The sequence below is a fragment of the Schistocerca cancellata genome, chromosome 7 (assembly GCF_023864275.1).
Source record: "Schistocerca cancellata isolate TAMUIC-IGC-003103 chromosome 7, iqSchCanc2.1, whole genome shotgun sequence".
Lineage (NCBI taxonomy): Eukaryota > Metazoa > Arthropoda > Insecta > Orthoptera > Acrididae > Schistocerca > Schistocerca cancellata.
In genome coordinates this window covers 116,311,245-116,331,129 of record NC_064632.1, presented here as the reverse complement: position 1 = coordinate 116,331,129, position 19,885 = coordinate 116,311,245, and the positions used below count along the sequence as shown (strand labels likewise).

General features: G+C 36.1%; 1 protein-coding gene across 1 annotated transcript in view; it reads left to right on the top strand.

Moving 5' to 3' along the window:
* LOC126091919 (1-phosphatidylinositol 4,5-bisphosphate phosphodiesterase classes I and II) overlaps positions 1-19,885 on the top strand; it is a 433,185-nt gene that overhangs the window by 118,877 nt on the left and 294,423 nt on the right. Inside the window, exons 4-7 of the mRNA XM_049907237.1 lie at positions 11,429-11,562; positions 11,663-11,747; positions 11,869-11,969; positions 12,057-12,226. Of these exons, the coding sequence (XP_049763194.1) occupies positions 11,429-11,562; positions 11,663-11,747; positions 11,869-11,969; positions 12,057-12,226 (490 nt within the window). The remainder of the gene's footprint in view (positions 1-11,428; positions 11,563-11,662; positions 11,748-11,868; positions 11,970-12,056; positions 12,227-19,885) is intronic.

Below are 19,885 nucleotides of genomic sequence, written 5' to 3'. Positions count from 1 at the left end.
TTACTTATGCTATACCCTGTACATCAGTATCCTCCCTCCTCACTGTTGATCACATTTTTGTGCAGGGGACTTTTTATGTGCTCTAATTGGAAATAATGTTTCAGCTCAGTTATTTTGGGAATAATTTTTGTTAAATAATATAATGTTTAGTGATAGAACTGTCACGAGCCCTTAATAGTTGAATTGAAAATGCAATGTACCACTGCTTCACAAAACTGTTGCATCAGACCATATGGTATACTGTATGAAGATGAAAAGCGAGGTCAGAGAAACTCTGGAGCAGAAAAGTAATTAGCTTTATATCCATTTTATTTTTGTGAAAGTCTTTGTAGTTTCAGGAAAGTACAGAACAAAGATTAGTGTCTAAAGTCCCATAGATGACTTGAGATGTGAAGAAAGGAAAGAAATTTGCTTGTCTGATATCCATACAATAGCAACAAATGACAGATAAAAGTGAAAATAATAATTCCTAGATGTACTTTTTTTCAACCAACTTGAGATTTTCTTGTATCACACTGCAATTGATTGATGCAGGATGAAAAATTTTGGAGGATGTTGTTCCTGTAGACTGCTAACTTTTGCCCTTTTCTGTCAATTATTCAATGGTATACAGTTTGAGAACAACAAACATAATTTGTATAAGGTGTCATCTACATATTTATGGGCCTAGTTTTGCAAGGATGGGACAGGTACATGACCATGACTTTATAGTAGGAAATTCCGTGACATTTTCTGAGTAATTTAGGGAAACCGTGGAAAACCCTACCCAGAATGGCTGGAGCCTCTGGTCCCTCAAATACAAGGCCAGACTGATGAAAACTGCACAACCTCATTTGTTTTATCCTTAATGTACATTACAGTTTTTGACACATTCTTGCAAAGAAGTTATTTCGTAATATAAAAAGTTAAAGCTACACTGTTCATTCATTTCTCAACACCGTTCACAGAACACACTATAAGCTGAGTTCTGGACCATGACAATGGTGATTGGTTTCCACTTCTTCTACCACAACTTCCCATTACCAGTACAGGCTTTTGTCTGTCTCCAGTTCTTGTTTTGAATTTTTCTACTATCTTCCATAAAACAAAATAGTAACACACCCAAAAACTTCAGAGAATGTGCCGTTAAGAACTTTATGTGTATTGGACTGTTTGCCATTTGCACCATTATTACAATTTCCACAGAAGTATGTTTGAGATCATCTCTTTAGTTATCACCAAAGGATGTTAGCATTAAACATAACCATCATATTGGAAGCTGAGTAAACATATTAAAAACAGCTGAATATAATTCATTAAGAAGTCAAAACTGATATTGATACTTTGGTGTTCAAAAAATTCATTTTCGAGATGGTCATTGTGTTTCCCTAAGGCAGTATGTCTTGTCCGTGAATGTCCATTTTGGCTTTAGCACAATTAGTTACATGCATAAAACTGTTTCCAAACTAAATATACTGCCAGTGACGTACTTTATAACTAGCAATATTTTCCTGGGAGCAGTTGCTTAGTAAGTCACTGGTCAGTGGACTTCACATCTAAATTTTCCTCAGACATTCAGAATAGCTTTTGGAAAACAAGATTATACAACAAAATGTTTATGCTGCTATACCGTTTAAGCTAGTTTCAAATTTGTGACAAAGTTTGATAAAAATAACCGTGTCTGTTTTTTAATGCTGAAACTTAATTCACTGATTGCCAAGTTGTTACAAAAAGTATCTGTGACATACCAGGAGAGGCACCCACAGCCTGTTCAGTTGTAATTGTCTAGTTTGCTATGTACATGTTCAAATCATTTGAAGATGTCTTGCTAAGAAGTCAGAACAGATCATGAAACTGTTTGTGTGACTTAAGGCTGAAATTACACTTCCAAATAAGTTATTACATCTGGAAATGTGATTTCAGTTTTGTTCTAAAGATGGCACGTGGCACTAGGGGGACATTAGATATACTGATAATGATTTGAACATCATCCAACAACAGACAGCATAGTGGCATAGCTACCAGAGTGCCATCTGTGTTTACACTCTTATAGGGAATGCTCACAGCCATAAGGCTCAGTGTGGTGTAAACATTTGAAGCAAGCAGACAACCATGCCACAGAGGTGCATTTTGTAAAGCCACTGAGTGAGTTTAAAAGGTACCAAATTGTGGCGTTCCAAGTGGTGGAATGGTTGTTTTGGAGAATTGACACACTAGTTGGACTTGCTGCATCAGTTGTGTGATGTTGCCAGTATCAGTGGTCACGTGAACATTCTCACACCCATAGATGAGGTTCTGGATGTCTACGCAACTCAGATGCCTGTATTGTATTATCATATTGTAAAGGCATTATTGTTACATTGTACAGGTACCACAGCACAGATAAGAGGGCTTGTGAGCCCAGACATGTCAACTCAAATTGTTGCAAACCGGTTATTAGCAATGGGACCACAGACATGTTAATGTCTAGCACATATTCCACTTATGCCACAGCATCAATGTGCCACACATGGAGGCCACACCACGTACTAATACAAGTGCTTCAGCATAGGTTGATACCTAGTAGCTCAGAACTGCTTGTACTGTTTATCTGTAAATGTAATCATTTCATGTATTACATATGCACTGTTGCAACTCCAGTAAATTGGAATCTCTGAAAAAGTGAACTGTTTTTCTTTTTTCCCCCAGCATTGTATAGTAAAAAATTTCAATGTCAACATATGGGCTGCATGCCTAATTTGAGTTTTCTACTAAGAATCGCATTATATTGCACTTGAGAATGTTGATTTCATCCCATATGAGTTCTTTTAATTTCCCAATCTGTTGTGTCCCTTTCCTCTCTTTCCTTCTTCCCTCCTTGAATTTTGAATTAGAAAATAACAACAAAATTCTTCTTGTCATTCTCTCGTATTTCCTCAACATGTGTCTTTTAAAAGAAACTTTGCTCTCAGTTATGAAATTTTCATGGTTTCCAACCATTCCACTTCCAGTTCCATTTTGTTATTAGTGCTGGTGACATGTTTCTCTTCCCAAAAATTGGCAAACTGTCATCTCATTTGGATAGTTTTCAACAAGAAGTTTTGTGTGGACTGCATCAAACAACACCTTTCATCTCTCTCATTTCTTGTAACACAAAAATTAAGCACAGAAAAAAAAAATTGAACCATATAGTTAGAAGTTCTTGCTATTATGGATGCTGTTGTAATGTCATAGTCCAAATTCTGGTCCCTTTTCCTTTCTAAAAGAAATCAGTCTTCCATTAAATTTACTATGATATAAATAGCTATCTTTGTAAATGAGATTTAAGCTGGTTAACTTTTCTCTTAATGCTGTTAACACATACAGTGTTTCAACCAGACTTTTTTCTATATACATAAATGATCTGACAGACAGAGTGAGCAGCAATCTGCAATTGTTTGCTGATGATGCTGTGGTGTACGGGAATCTGTTGTCACTGAGTGGTTGTACCAGGATACAAGATGACCTCTACAAAATTCCTAATTGGTGTGATCAATGACAACAAACTCCAATCCCCTAATGTTCAACTATAGAATCACTAAACTGCTACGTAATACAGGCTGAGTACATACCTTGGTGTGACATTGCAAAGCAGTAAGAAATGGAATGAGCATGTAAGGACTGTAGAAGGAAAGACAAATGCTTGACTTCAGTTTGTTGGCAGAGTTTTAGGAAAGTGTGGTTCATCCATAAAGGGCACTACATATAGAAAACTTTTGCAACCCATTCTTTAGTACTGCTCGAGTATTTGGGATTCCCAACAGGTTGGATCAAAATGAAGACATAAAAGTAATACAGAGACAAGCCGCTCGATTTGTTATGGTAAGTTTAATCAATACACAGTGGCTTTCAGAGTGTGTAGATCCAGGTGTAGATTCAAGAATAATATATGCTACACATTCTGATATCTCAAATTGGCACTTGTTAAACTAAGACTAGGCATACAGAGAACAGCCCCACAAGGTGTGTGTGTGTGTGTGTGTGTGTGTGTGTGTGTGTGTGTGTGTGTGTGTGTGTGTTTTAAGGGTAGGCCACAGTTTTAAAATGATTGAAACATTCATAAATATAATAATGGGAACAAATGTGCCTGCCACTCATGTAACTTTGTTCTTGCATTGAAGGAAGTAAAGTTTGAAACCATTGAATTAGGTGACTATCATCATTTTAAATTACAGATACTGATTGAAAATTATACCGGTCTTAGAAACAAATCGAAATGCTTTTTGCTTAACAATTCCTTGCTGTCCTTAGATTGATGAGTAGACCAAGTTACTAATTTTAAATATAACAGAGGGAAACTTCCACGTGGGAAAAATATATCTAGTTAGTTACTAATTTTAAATGTAGATGAAGCCAATTCTTGTGTAGAACTACTTTTGTGCTGAAGAAATGTGTTATATTTTTGTGAAGCAGTTGACACCTTCCAAATGATTTACATGAAGCCATATTTTCACTGTCAAAAAGTGTCATGCTTTTATAAACCTAATGACATCTTCCAAATCATAAGATATTGCGACATATGAGGAACTAAACAACCCTGGACAGATACAGTTCAGGAAATAATTTAAATTTGTTTTGTACGAGCATATGGACAATAATTCAGTTTATAATAAGTAGACTTAAAGCAAAACATCCAGTAAAAATAGAAGAAGAATAGGAGACAGTTAATTTATGCAGTAATTGTACACAGTCCTACTAGTAGTACTGAAAATAATGGAGGGGGTGCAAGATGTTTATTTTTCCTACAACACGAAATAACAAGGGTCTAATGGTGCTTATTATTTATCACTATTGCTTTCTTTTGGCAACTCACAAGTGATTTAGTTTCTCATTATGGTTTGATGGAGCACAGGTAATAGTTGAAATCCATGTAGCTTGCTTTTTTGTTATCAATTTCCTAAGATAAGCACAGGTTCAGATTACCCTGCCTAGTTATATCTTTTTGACAGACTATATTGAACCATTTAATTCTTGGTATTAAAGGTCACAAAATTGAGTACCTCAGAATTTCAGTGTAAAAATTGTGCTTTGGTTTGCAGACATTGGGTAGCAAATTATGTCAGTGAATTATCACGTTTATCCTTACGATTCTCACACATCATATTGCATGTTGAATATTTTAAAATATTTTCATGGAAAGCTACCATTGGTTAATCATAGTTGAAAACAATCTAAATTCTTATCTTTTTCAATGAAGTTATTGTAAACTACTGTTTAAAATGTGGTGTATGCCATAACATGATAGAAACAAAATCCGTTTGTGTTCTAAAGTTATTTGTTTAGTCAATAAAACAACATTATGATGCAATTACTTGAAATGAATTAAAAACTTGTGTGTTAAAATTTTACTTACATAAATCATAATGATGCAATATCTTTTCAAACTTACCTTCCTCTTCTTCTTCTTCTTCTCCCTCTCCTGTGTTAGCTGCTTCATCTCGGAGAACCCCTCTACAGCTCCTTTAAGTGCCGTGGCAGTTATTCACTGATGTAACAGATATCATACCATCGCGTCCCTCTTTCTTGTCATTGTTCTCCATATATTCCTTTCCTCGGTGATTCTACAGAGAACTCCTCATTCCTTACATTATCAATCCTAATTTTCAACATTCTTCTGTGGCACTACATCTCAAATGCTGTGATTCTCTTCCGTTCCAGTTTTCCCACAGACCACGTTTCACTACCTTACAATGCTGTATTCCAAACATAAATTCTCAGAAATTTCTTCCTCAGATTAAGGCCTATGTTTGATATTAGTAGACTTCTCTTGGCCAGGAATACCCTTTTTGCCAATGCAAGTCTGTTTTTATGTCCTCCTTGCTCCGTCCATCATGGTTTTTTTTTTGCAGCCTGGGTAGCAGAATTCCTTAACTTCATCTACTTCATGATCATCAGTCCTGATTGTAAGTTTTTCACTGTTCTTATTTGTGTTACTTCTCGTTACTTTCATCTTTCTTTGATTTACACTCAATCCGTATTCCACACGCATTAGACTATTCATTCCATTCAGCAGATTCTGTAATTCTTCCTCACTTTCACTGAGGATAAGAATGCCATCAGCAAATCTTACCATTGATATCCTTTCACACTGGATTTTAATTCCACTCCTGAACATTTTTTTTATTTCCATCATTGCTTCTTTGATGTATAATCTGGACAGAAGGGGTGAAAGACTACACTCCTGTCTTACACCCTTTTTAATCTGAGCACTTTATTATTGGTCCTCCATGGTTATTGTTCCCATTTGGCTCTTGTACATGTCACCGAGCAAGGTGGCGCATTGGTTAGCACACTGGGCTTGCATTCAGGAGGACAACGGTTCAATCCCATGTCCAGCCATCCTGATTTAGGTTTTCTGTGATTTCCCTAAATTGCTTAAGGCAAATGCCAGGATTGTTCCTTTGAAAGGGCACGGCCGACTTCCTTCCCTGGCCTTCCCTAATCTGATGAGACCGATGACCTCACAGTTTGGTCTCTTCTCCCAAACAACCCAACCCCTCTTGTACATGTTGTGTATTACCAACCTCTCCCTATAGTTTACCCCTGTTTTCCTCAGAATTTTGAACATCTTGCATCATCAGAACTGGCTCTTTGGTTCCTTTACCTTTCCTAAAGCCAAACTGATCGTCATTCAACACATCCTGTCTTCTTTTCCTTTCTTCTGCATAGAACCTTTTGCAGCACATCACTCTTAGCCCTGCTTTTTCTTCTATATTTAGCTGGCAAATCCTGAAGCAAGGTCCCAGTTTTCTTGTCAACTGGCCATGAGAATGACCGATGGGTTTCGTCTTTGCCATTTCAATTAGGATGTGCTTTTAAAAAGCCAGGAGATCAATATGATTGTCTGGCTGCCAGTCAGCACTAGTTCATTTAGTTTATGTCTATAAATAGATGCTATCCAGGGTACACATGTAGTATTCTACTACGGATGCAAAATCTTCTGCATATTATTCTTGTCAACAACTTGGATGCATGAGCTGTTAAGCTGATTATGCAGTAATTCTTGTACTTGTCAGCTCTTGCAGTCTTTGGAATTATTTGGATGATATTTTTCCAGATGGTGTTCAAGACTCATACATTCTGCACACCAATGTGAATAGTTGTATTGTTACAACTTACCCGAATGATTTTAGAAATTCTGATGGACTATTTGATTTTAGGTCTTCCAAAGCTCTTGTAAATTCTGACATTAAAACTGAATCCCTTATCTCATCTACATCAACTCCTGCCTCTTCTTCTGTAATATTGTAAGACAAGTCTTCTCCTTTTGAATGTGGAATTCTCATTGTGCTCTTAATGTTACCACACTTGTTTTTCATTTCATCGAAGATTGTTTTGGTTTTTCTATATGCTGCTCCAGTCCTTGTGACAATCATTTCTTTTTTTTGATTTCTTCGCCTTTTCTATGCAGCTTCCCTGCACTTCCATTTATTTCATTCATAAGGAACTGTATTCCTGAATTTCCCTGGACATTTTTATACTTCCTTCTTTTATCAATCAACCAAAGTATATCTGCTTTGTACCCATGTTTTTCTTTCCAACTTCCGTGATTGGCCCTGTTAGAGATATCCATTCCTCTTCAGCTGAAAGCCTACCAAGCTATTCCTTATTGCAGTATCTATGGTGTTAGAGAACTTCCAGCATATCTCTTCATTTCTTAGTACTTCCAAATCCAACTTCTTTGTACAACTAAATTGTGATCTGAGTCTATATGTGCTCCTGGTTACACCATACAGTCCAGTGTCTGATTTCAGGATCTCTGTTTGACAATGATGTAATCTAACTGAAATTTTCCCATATCTCCTGACCTTTAAGTATACATCCTCTTCTTGTGATTTTTGCATAGAGTGTTTGCTATTACTAGCTGACAATATTATGAGATGGAAAGTTGCCACTCACCATATAGTGGAGTTGCTGAGTCACAGATAGGCACAACAAAAAGATTTTCACACTTAAAGCTTTCGACCAATGGCCTTTGTCAACAATAGACACAGATATGCACACACACACTCATGCAAACGCAACTAACACACACGACTGCAGTCTCGGGCAACTGAAACCAGTGTCATCATATACTTTTCCTCATCATCAGCTCACGATGTCGGCACATATATCTGAACTATTGTTGTTGGTGTTGGTTTGCTGTTGATTCTGATGAGAACAACCCTTTCACTGAACTGTTCATAGTAACACACTCTCTGGGCTACCTTCCTATTCATAATGAATCCTACTCCCATTATGCCATTTTCTGCTATGTTGATATTACCCTTTACTTCTCTGAGCAGGAATCCTTGTTTTCTTTCCATCACTGATCCGCTCTATACCTAGATTTTGCCTTAGCATTTTCGTTTTCAGATTTCTTAGCTTCCCTACCACATTCTAACTTCTGACATTCCATGCCTCGATTCGTAGAATGTTTTCCTTTCATTGGTTATTCAGTCTTTTTCTCATCGTCCCCCTCCTCATGGCACACTCCTTCCAGAGATCAGAATGGGGTATTTCAGAATCTTTTGCCAACACAGAGATCATCATCACACTTTTTGTGTGAGTACACATTATTTCTATTGCCTTCTGCAATATGATGGCATTGATCATTGCCGGTTCTTCCACCTTTAGGGTCAGTTTCCCACCTCAAGAGCAAGACACTGCCCTGAACCTCTGTCTGCTTCTCTGCCCTCTTTGACAGGGCCATTGGCAGAATGAGAGTAACATCTTATGCCAGAAATCTTCAGCTGCCAATGCTGATGATTTTCATTCAGAATTTAAGTTGTGGCATGGTTCGAATCTAGGACAGAGGATGTTTTGATTAATAATCAAAGACGCCACTCCTAGACTATTGGTGTGTCTTTAACATTTACAGATCAAATTAATTCCTGATTTGTTGCCTAAACTTCCTTCTCTAAATTCAGAGTGCCATCCTGTGATATACAGAGCAAGACTGGGTTGCACTGACCTATTGTGCGTAATAACAGTCTGAATATCAAAGCATTTCTTCTTCATCTTCTTAATTTATTTCTGTGCCCATTTTGTGTGCATTGATTTGTGTTGTGCATCTGATGCTGTTGTCACAGATTGTTTATCCGTACTCATTTGGTGCTCATTTCATGGGCCACCTAGCCTTCTAATATATAAATAAAACTGGTGATTTCTCAAACTGGGGAACAATCAAGAATGGGGTGCTGCAAGGTTCGGTCTTGGGTCCTCTGCTGTACTTAATATATATTAATGACTTGCCATTCTATATTCATGAAGATGCAAAGCTGGTACTTTTTGCCGATGATACAAGTATAGCTATCACACCCAACAGACAAGAATTAACTGATGAAATTGTAAACGATGTTTTTCAGAAAATCATTAAGTGGTTCTCTGCAAATAGGCTCTCATTAAACTTTGACAAAACACAGTATATGCAGTACCACACAGTAAATGGGATGACACCATTAATAAATAGAGACTTTGATCAGAAATCGGTAGCTAAGGTAGAATATTCAAAATTTCTAGATGTGTGCATTGATGAGGGGCTGAACTGGAAAAAACACACTGAAGATCTGCTGAAATGTTTGAGTTCAGCTACTTATGCTATTAGGGTCATTGCAAATTTTGGTGATATACATCTCAGTAAATTAGCTTACTACGCCTATTTTCATTCTCTGCTTTCGTATGGCGTCATATTCTGGGGTAACTCATCATTGAGTAAAAGAGTGTTCATTGAACAAAAGCGTGTAATCAGAATAATTGCTGGAGCTCATCCAAGATCATCTTGCAGACGCTTATTTAAAGAGCTATGGATCCTCACTGTAGCCTCACAATATATATATTCACTTATGAAATTTGTTATTAACAATCCAAACGAATTCAAAAGTAATAGCAGTGTACATAGCTACAACACTAGGAGAAAGAATGATCTTCACTACTTAAGGTTAAATCTAACTTTGGCTCAGAAGGGGGTAAATTATACTGCCACAAAAGTCTTTGTCACTTACCTAATAGCATCGAAAGTCTTACAGATAGCCATATAGCATTTAAAAGGAAACTAAAAGAATTTCTGAATGGCAACTCCTTCTACTCATTAGATGAATTTTTGGATGTAGCAAGTGGGTAATTTCCTCACCCCCCACCAAAAAAAATTAAGTGTCATGTAATATTTTGTGTAATGTAATATCTTGTATTGACACCTTTTATTAACCTGACATGTTCCACATCATTACAAAGTCTCGTATTCATGATCTATGGAACAAGTACTAATCTCTAATCTAATTGAATTCTGTTCTTGTATTATTTTGACATAAAACAGCCACAGTTTCAAAATAGGTGGTGGCAACCAAAGGTTGGTGTAGCAGGAGCAAAATTTTTGAGCAAGTTGTTTATTTCAAGATAAAATCAATATGCCTTAATTGAGTGTAGGTGGAATTACAGTCCATGGAGTATACAATATTGTGCAAAAAGCAACCAGACCAATCAAGAAAAAATAAAAGTTGACAGTTATAACTGATAAAAATGAAACAATTCACCATCCACCTATATCGTTCACTTTGATATTATCTTCCAGAAACTAGTATTTATTTGTTCATTACTTATTTCTTGAGGAGTAACGACCACTCTTATGCGTAGTGCAGTATATATTGTTCTTTTATTCCTGCACTCAGTGGCTGTTCTTCATTGACATCCATGAACTTAACATCATTTTAAGTATACAGCTAGTTAGGAAGAAACAGTAGTATCATGATCATCACAAATATATTTATGTGAAGAGAATTGATATTTATTTAATGCTTATCCAGAAGTTCCATAACATAATTTGTTGTCAAACACAATCACCAATCCATAATGACTGTATGAGTCCCATGTTCTAGTGACCGCTATGTCACAGACTTCTGAGCTATCCAAATAATTTCATGACCATTCATCCAGCACCAGCAGCTTCATAAGACACTCTTTAACATTAAATTTTACTGAATGTTCTCACAAGAGAGTCTTCTGTAAATAATATAAAGGTTGTGTGTTACGATTGTTGAAGCACCTACAGGTAGAGAAAAGCTAAGATACAAATCAGTAGCCAATAATCACAACTATTAGAAATGAAATGTAAGGACCTTAGTGAATAATTTTCATTATAGTATTTACTGTTTCATTTACTAAAATTGAAGGGATCAGCAGAAGAAGTGCTGAGTAGGGTTTAGTCTGATAATGTTATCTGCTGTTTTCTCAAGCACACCACATGCTGGTGACAGGTAATTCCATATGTAATGCTAGAAAGTGTTGTCTACATTATAAATTCTTTTATTTTATTGTATTTATGTTCTTGTCTTTAGTCAAACATATAGCAAATTATAATATGTGTATTCGTGTGGCGTAGCAGTGTTGCCCATCGACCTCCTCAGTTGTTGCTCTGTGAATCTTTCATATTAATGTGTGTTCTCTTGTGTTTCAGTTATGGACTGAAGAAATTCTGAAAATAGTGTACAATATGCTTCAGCTTAATAGCTCAACATTGAGATTTTTGAAGAAAGTTCATTCTAGACTTACACTATTGACAGACAAAACTGGAAAAATTCCCATTAAAAAGTATGTTAGTGTATTTTGATATTATGGGTGAAAGAGAGGAAAGAATTTTACAATATAATCCACCTTGTCAGTCTTTTGATCTCTTTATTTGTGTTTTCAGTGTTATAAAAATATTTACACAAAACAAGGAAGATCGAAAGAGAGTTGAAAAAGCTCTGGATATATCTGGGTTTCCATCAGGGAAGGTGAGGATTTAGAGTTTCATTATTTGTTATGCACCTTCTGAAATGAATATAATTTATTTACCTTGCTCAAATACATTTTTCATTGTGAATGAATTGATGTCATGCAAAAAAAATCTTTCAGAATGATGCTTTAAGTCTACAGAAATTCCAGTTTGAGGACTTCTTCAACTTCTACAAAAATCTGACACAGAGAACTGAAGTAGAAAAAATATTTGAGGAACTGTAAGTACAATTCCATCTGATATGAGATTGACATTAATAAGGATGATTCTGAAGTAAAACTGAATCTACCTACCATGTTAATTTCAGCTGTGGCACACAGAAGAGAAGATTTATGACAGCAGCACAGTTTGTGGAGTTCCTCAACAAGACTCAGAGAGATCCGAGACTGAATGAAATACTCTACCCTTATGCAAACACATCTAGAGCTAAGGATCTTATTCAGCAGTATGAGCCCAATAAGTACAATGCCCAACGTGGTATGTTATGCATTTCATTTCATTTATTATCATCCTTTTCATCATGTACATGATATAGGAATTGTCATAATACTGTCCAGAATGTGCACAGCAGAATATTACAAATTTCTATCAAACACACAAAATTAACATTATGTTAAAAATTAAAACGTTGAATTAAAACACATAAAATTAACATTATATAATATGTTGAAAAATAAAACATTGAATTAATGTGTTGTTCTTTTACATGCTCCTTTAACATGTACCGTATGTGATGGATTTATATATATTTAGTACATTTTGGAAAACACATATTAAACATAATTTTAGAGTTAAAAAAGAGTATAAATGAGACATAGAACGGACAGTGAGAACATGATATTAACAATACAACTATCAGTTAGTTATTTAAGGATTCAAAGTATTCCTCTATGCTATAAAAACATTTATTTATCATAATTTTTTTAAATTCTGACCTAGATTTTCCTTCATCTTCTGTTCCCCTGATGCAGAGTGGGCAGAGCATTATAAAGCTTTATTCCATAGTGGCTCACATGTTTTTCAGTTTTTGTTTTTCTTGTTCTTTCTACATGCAGATTCTTACAGATACATGTATTGTAGTAATGAAGATCTGAATTTACACGTAAACTACTCAAGTGTGTTCTTGTATGCAGTATGCTTTTTAATATGTACAAAGATGGTACTGTAAGTATGTTTAGCTACATGAACAAGGGCTTGCAATGTGTTTGTGGGGAGCTGTGTATAATAATTCTGATGGCCCTTTTCTGTAATTTAAAAACCTCTCTCAAGCGACATTTAGTTGCAACCCAGAATGTTATTCCATAGGATATAATGGAATCGAAATAAGCCATATACACTAATATTGTACATTCTGCACTGCAAACTCTAGAAATTATTCTCAGTGCAAAACATGCTGAATTGAGTTTTTGGATATGTATGTGATGTGGTCCTTCCAGCTCAAGTGCTGATCAATGTACATGCCCAAAAATTTTGTAGTCCAGACTTTCTCTATTTCATGTGCACTCAATGATAAATGGTGATCATCCTTCTCATTTACTTTACCATACTGTATGTAATCTGTTTTATTTAAATTGAGTGTTAACTTATTAGTGTAAAACCACTGTTGCACACTCTTCAGAACCTTTTCAGCTGTCGTGAATAAGGATTTGCTGTCATCACTTATAATTATGCTTGTATCATCTGCAAATAACATAATTTTTGATGATCTGTTGGGCCTTTCAATGTCATTTATATAGATTAGGAATAATAGGGGACCAAGAGCTCTACCCTGAGGGACACCTATTTCCACTTTCTTAGCATCAGAAACCCACTTTATCTTTTGCTTATTCTGAGATGAGGTGAGTTCCACAACCTGTGTTCTATCTTGGAGATAGTACTCAAACCATTTCCTCCCAATTCCTGTAATGCCTACTGCCTCCAGTTTGTCAAGGAGAATTTGATGATCTACTGTATCGAAGGCCTTGGAAAAATCTAGCTTGATTCCTACCACACATTTGTTTTTGTCTAAATTCATAATAATTTCTTCCGTATAGGCCTGTATAGCTGTTTCTGTGCTGTAACCTGTACGAAAACCATGTTGATTACAATTTAGAAGATTGAAGGTGTCAAGGTAGCTTATGAGTCTAATGTTCATCAGTTTTTCAAAAACTTTTGATAAAGATGGAAGGAGCGATATAGGTCTATAGTTTTCTACCTTATGTATATCCCCATTTTTGAATAATGGTTTAACCTTAGAAATTTTCAGTCTTTGGGGCAACACACCTTCACTGAATGATAAATCAGGGTGTATACGTGGGCAAGGAAAAAAAATTTCCGGATTTCTCGGTTAAAAATAAACTTTCTCCCGGGTGGAAACATAGTTTTCCCCCGTTAATTAACAATATATTTCCTCTCGGTACTGTATAACAATCAATCCTTTGAATGATTATGGTTTTATACATGGGCGTAGAATTTCTCGGCACTTTAGAAGACGCAACACCTTTTGGAAAGATGTTTGATGTGCAGTAACATGTACGCTGCATATTTTCGTATTATGAAAGTATAAATTCGAATTCCACCAAACACCGCATGTTACTTTCCAAAGCATTGAAATCGAGATTGCGATGTGTATTTGTAAGCCAGTCATAGCTCATGTCACGTGATCTCGCCAGCCGATGTCAGCAGATATTCAGAGCTTCGGACACGTGGTGTAGTCAGCCAATAGCAACATCACTGTTAAGTAGCGTGAACACAGGAACAGGAAAAGTTAATGGTTTAAATTAATATATATAATGTTGCTACAAGAAAAAAAAGCTTTCACATAAAATATTGGTCTCTAAGGCCAATACACTGCAAGAGAAGCTAAGCTTTCACATATAATGTTGGTCTTTTGTGCACGTATTACATTTTAAGATATATCACACAAATGTGCCAGTAAATTTTTTGATAATGACATAAAAGTGTGATCTTCTTCTAAGTGGTTCGTCATCAAAGAGCTGATTTTTAAATTAGTCCCAGATTCCCAGTGAAGTAGGCATCGACCTGATATTTTGAATGTGATTTCGGGATGTAAATTTCCGTGAGTACCAGTACGTTGTTATCTCATGTCTGGTTCTTTGTTATGGCATAATGCCATACGTGCTAGAAGATGAAGACGTACACTTGAAATGCACTAGAAGAGCTGAAACTAGCCAATAGTTTGAAATTAAAGCCTTTGTTTCAAATATATTGACTGCCTCGGCAGAAAAGATTAATAAAAGAAAATTTCTTCAGCAAACCGATAAAAATAACTTCATTGTTCTGCATGGAAATTAATGCTTGACTGTCAGAAAGGTGGAAATAAAATCAAATCTGAAACTAATAACGTATTTTAGCCTTCCGTAATTATGTGAATGTATTTTAATTCACATTATAGCTCCCGGCCAAAGAAATCAATTATGTTTTCATTTGACATGAGTGCAGTAGACAAAGAGGAAACAGCAAAATCACTAAATGTAAACACGTGTCACATGGAGACTACCCGCTTCCCTATTATAACTCAAGACTGCTCTGCGCATCACCCGTATCTACGATATTTCCGAACTGGGGCAATAGTAGACAGTGGTGTCCCTCGAGCGTTTGAGATAGGATGTCAAAAATTTAAAAACAATCGAATTTTCAAAAATACATTCATTTTGTAGTGCACAACTTTCTGAAGACTCTGATACATAAAACATACGTGTCCGAGAAATTGTAAGACATGTTATGTGATCTTAAGTGTGCCAAAGTGCAGCGCCACACCTCTTTACACACCATTCTTCTATTGCACGTCACTATATTTCGGTCTGTGGAATTGAAATGTGTATATTTTGTACTGGATGCCATGAAACTATATTCAGGACAGCAGAAATTAAAATGTCCTATGGTGCCTCTCCTGCTTCCATTCGGCTGGTTTGACATCCTGCCCCTCTTTTTTTTTTTTTTTTTTTTTTTTTTTTTTTTTTTTTTTTTTTTTTTTTTTTTTTTTAAAAACAAAGCTCTTCACAAAATTTGCACTCTTTATTCCTTATTAGCTAACAACTTGCTGCTTTGTGTGACATAAAATTAAGTATAGGAAACATAAAGCCAGTAAAGAGAAGAGACAAGCAAGATAGTACACATTTCTTCAATCCTTAGCTCCTAGATTTTTTTTCTCTCTTATCTTGCTACAGCTTTACATGATGTGCTTTCCTCTGCGAAAGGATCTGTTACCTCATCAAAGTTCGTCACATGTTTTGCTACATGGAAAATCGAAATGTCGTTGTCTTATACTGAAAAAGCTGTAATTACAAATATGCCCAAGACTGGTGTGGTTTCTCGACCTGATTACCTATATTTTGTCACTGTCTGAGAGATAAAATTAAATAGGCCTTTATAATACTGCAGCAATTGTAACACATGCCAAATAAACGAGACTGTTTTGGCAGAAATAGTCGTTTTTATAACATGACGGAATATAATTCACAAAGTACCAATATCAAATGCCTAATAGGCCTACCACAAGCAAAAATCTTTACGTTAGGAAATAGTTTTACACTTCATTCATATGCTCCAGTTTCTCAAGCATGAGATCGAAAAGTAGTAGTTTGAAATTTTTATATAAATCTGGAATAGCCTTATTCTTCCATAATTTGTGTGATGTCCCTGTTTCTTCTCCTTCCTCATTCTAACAAACAATGTTGTCATCACTAATTCTGTATTTATTCCTGCCAATGTCAAAGCTTATTCGCTGGTTAACTTCACTAACTCTGCCAGAATCACCAGTTTAGTTATCCCACGATTATTCTCCTGTTAGGCATTGTTACGTGTTCGTACAACGTGTTTTCCGCCCTACTTCCAGAACAGACCTTAAAGAGGCTGCTAGCTGGCGACTGTACAACTGGCCCTTGCTAGTACAGCGATCTGGCCAAAAATTTTCTGTCAAAATTTCATTTTCTTGGATACACCGAGAAGATAATACGTAATCTTTCTTACCTGTTATTCCTGTTAGTCGTTTATTCACACTCTGGTTGTCTGAATCTATGGATTTTGCTGGTAATCGTAACAACACTCACCATTCGAAAACCCAATCAACCACATAATCAGACAGTGGTTGGCTTTCTTTCGTTCGGCTATACTCTGCTCAGTTCGTATAGCCCCTTTTGTCTGCAGGAAAGTTTATTTCTTGATGTGATGAGGATTCCACTGACAGAGACATCATGTACGCTATGCACGCATTCACAAATCAACTTATGATTCATTCAGAAATCAACTCAGAATGTGTTCAACAATGTTCAAAAACCGACAGGGACACATTTCAAAGTCATACGAATAATCGATAGACCAACGTGCGCTGGATGCTAGATGCTTTGTGAAACAAGGTTTATATGAATTTGTCTCCCCCCCCCTCCTCCCACTCCTAGACCCAGGGCTGCTGCGCAATCTGGCAGCTTGGGTGCGCCAGTAAAATTTTTCCTGATAGCACCTAGCTGCCTTTTTTTTTTCTTTTGCTGCGACTGCTTACACAGCCAACAGCCATGTTTCTGTAGCCAGAAGTGGAAGAAGTTACTACTCAACTACACATGCACATGATCCCACTCATAACTGCTAAAACAAATCTAATGTTAATAGTTGTGACGTCATGCTCATCAGAGGCAATTTGTTGTTACGAAGCATTGCATAGTCTTCCTAAAGCCTTTGACACATTTTGCTGTTGGCAGTCGCTTGTATGAGTACTGTGTTTTGTTGCTGTATATGGCACATTTCCTTTGCAATTTAAGTTTTGTTTTAGTTTTTTCTCTTGTTCATGTTTTATTGCTGCAGTATTATTCTGCAGTAGCAGGATACAATAATATCCATTGTTAGAGTATTGGTTCTTACCAGTCAAAATTACAAAAATTTAACTGAGAACAAAAACAATGAAAAATTCCTGGAATTCAATAAAATTCCCGGGTTTTTCCCGGTTTTCTCCCAGGTGAAAAAATTCCCGGGTTATGCCTGGATCTCCCAGTTGTCCCGGGTCATAGACACCCTGTAAATTGGCAATATGTACCAGCGGTTCCAAGAATTGTGTGGCAACTTTTTTTATTATTGTCACTGGCACTTTGTCCAGTCCTGCAGATATTTTGGATTTCATGCTGTTAGTTACTTCCAGTATTTCATATTTATTAGTTGAACTTATTATCATGCTATTGACTACTTCTGGAGCTGTTGTTTTCTCTTCATTGGTAAAGCTCTTGCTTAATTTATCAAGTACACTTCAAAAGTAATTGTTAATGTAGTTGGGCAAGACTTCCTTCTTTATTTCAATGTTATCACTAGATTTGAGTACAATATCCTGGTCTTTAGAGCTTTTTCCTATTTCGCTTTTAACAATTTCCCATGTGGTCCTTGATTTATTGTGTGACTTCCTTATTAGTCTATTGTTACTTAATACTTTTGCTAGATTAATTACCCTTCTATATACCTTTTTGTAGTTACTAACATGTTTTTTGAAATTAAGGTCAGTATTGGTTTTCATTTCAGAGTTTAGTCTTTTCATAGTCTTGGAAGAGTTTTTAATGCCAAATGCGATCCAAGAATTTGTATGTCTATTGCTAGATGAGTTGATTTTAACTAATCTTTTTGGAAAGCACATTTCAAAATTTGTCATGAAAAGAGAGGAGAAAACATTGTATGCAGCATCTGTATCAGTTTGTGACAATGCTTCTGCCCAAGATTGGTTAGTCAGTGTGATACCAAATTGGTTGCAGTTTTCGGGAGAGAAAATTCTCTTATACATATGATGTACTGTTTTTGCATGTATTGGAACTGTGAGCATTTTAATAATAAGTGCATTATGATCAGATATTCCTAGGTCAATATTCAAAACTTCTGTATCTGGGCTTTCTATATTTGAAAATATATTATCTATAAGACTTTCTGAAATGTCTGTTACCCTTGTAGGACTGTTTATATTAGAATATAGGTTGAAAATGTGTAGAATATTGAGGAATTTAATTTTAAATGGACTATCTACCAACATATTGACATTAAAGTCCCCACATACAATTATTGATGACTTCTCATCATGTATGATGCTCAGTAGTTCTTCAATCTTATTTTAAAAAAATATCTGCATCTCCGCATGGTGATCTATACTCTGACATGACTGTTATTTTCCTATTTTTTACATACATTTGCACTGCTGTTGCCTCAAAATGTTTTTCTGTGCTCAGGAGTTCAGCTTCAGGCCTGTTTTTGACTTTAATATCTGATTTCACATAAATGCAGACGCCCCCATTCTTGGTTTCCTTTCTAGAAAAGTGGCTAACCAAGATATATGGGGAAATATTAATGTTTTCTAATTCATAATTTTTGCACCAATGCTCTTGAATACAAATACAATCAACACAATATTCACTGGCCACAATCTTGAGATCTAGAATTTTATTTTTGAGACACTGTATATTAAGGCTAAATAATTTTAAGCTGCTGCAACTCAGTTGAGAGGAACTCTTACTTGTAAATTCTGGTGTCAACACTTTCTTCGTGTTGAGGCTGGGTACCAAAAATCCTTTAGGGACATAGGCTTCCTGCATCTTGTCTTTCTTTCTTCTGGATGTGCTGCAACTTTTGATGCTGGAATTCCTGTTGTATCTGATGACTCGCTGGCCATAAGCACATTTCTTGCTAATGTATAGTCTGTAGCTGCCTCTGATACTGTTGGGGCTGTTGAGGAGGCTTCATTTGCTTCAGCTACTTTTGTGGCAAGTGAAGATTCTGGATCTGTTGCTGGTGAATCAGCTTCATTTTTATGTTGGAGAATTTCAGTTGCTGTGATGGGTGGTGGTAGTGATATGGTAGGTATATTCTTGTCTTCAACTGCTAACACTGCGTTAAGTATTTCTCAGCTAATGAATGCTTTTCCAAGTTTATTTCTGTGTAGCCCATGCCTGGTAAAGTGACTTCTACCTGACGATGGTACATTCACGTATGTGGCATTTGGGAAGCTTCCGCATGTTGTTGTTGTTGTGGTCTTCAGTCCTGAGACTGGTTTGATGCAGCTCTCCATGCTACTCTATCCTGTGCAAGCTTCTTCATCTCCCAGTACCTACTGCAACCTACATCCTTCTGAATCTGCTTAGTGTATTCATCTTTTGGTCTCCCCCTACGATTTTT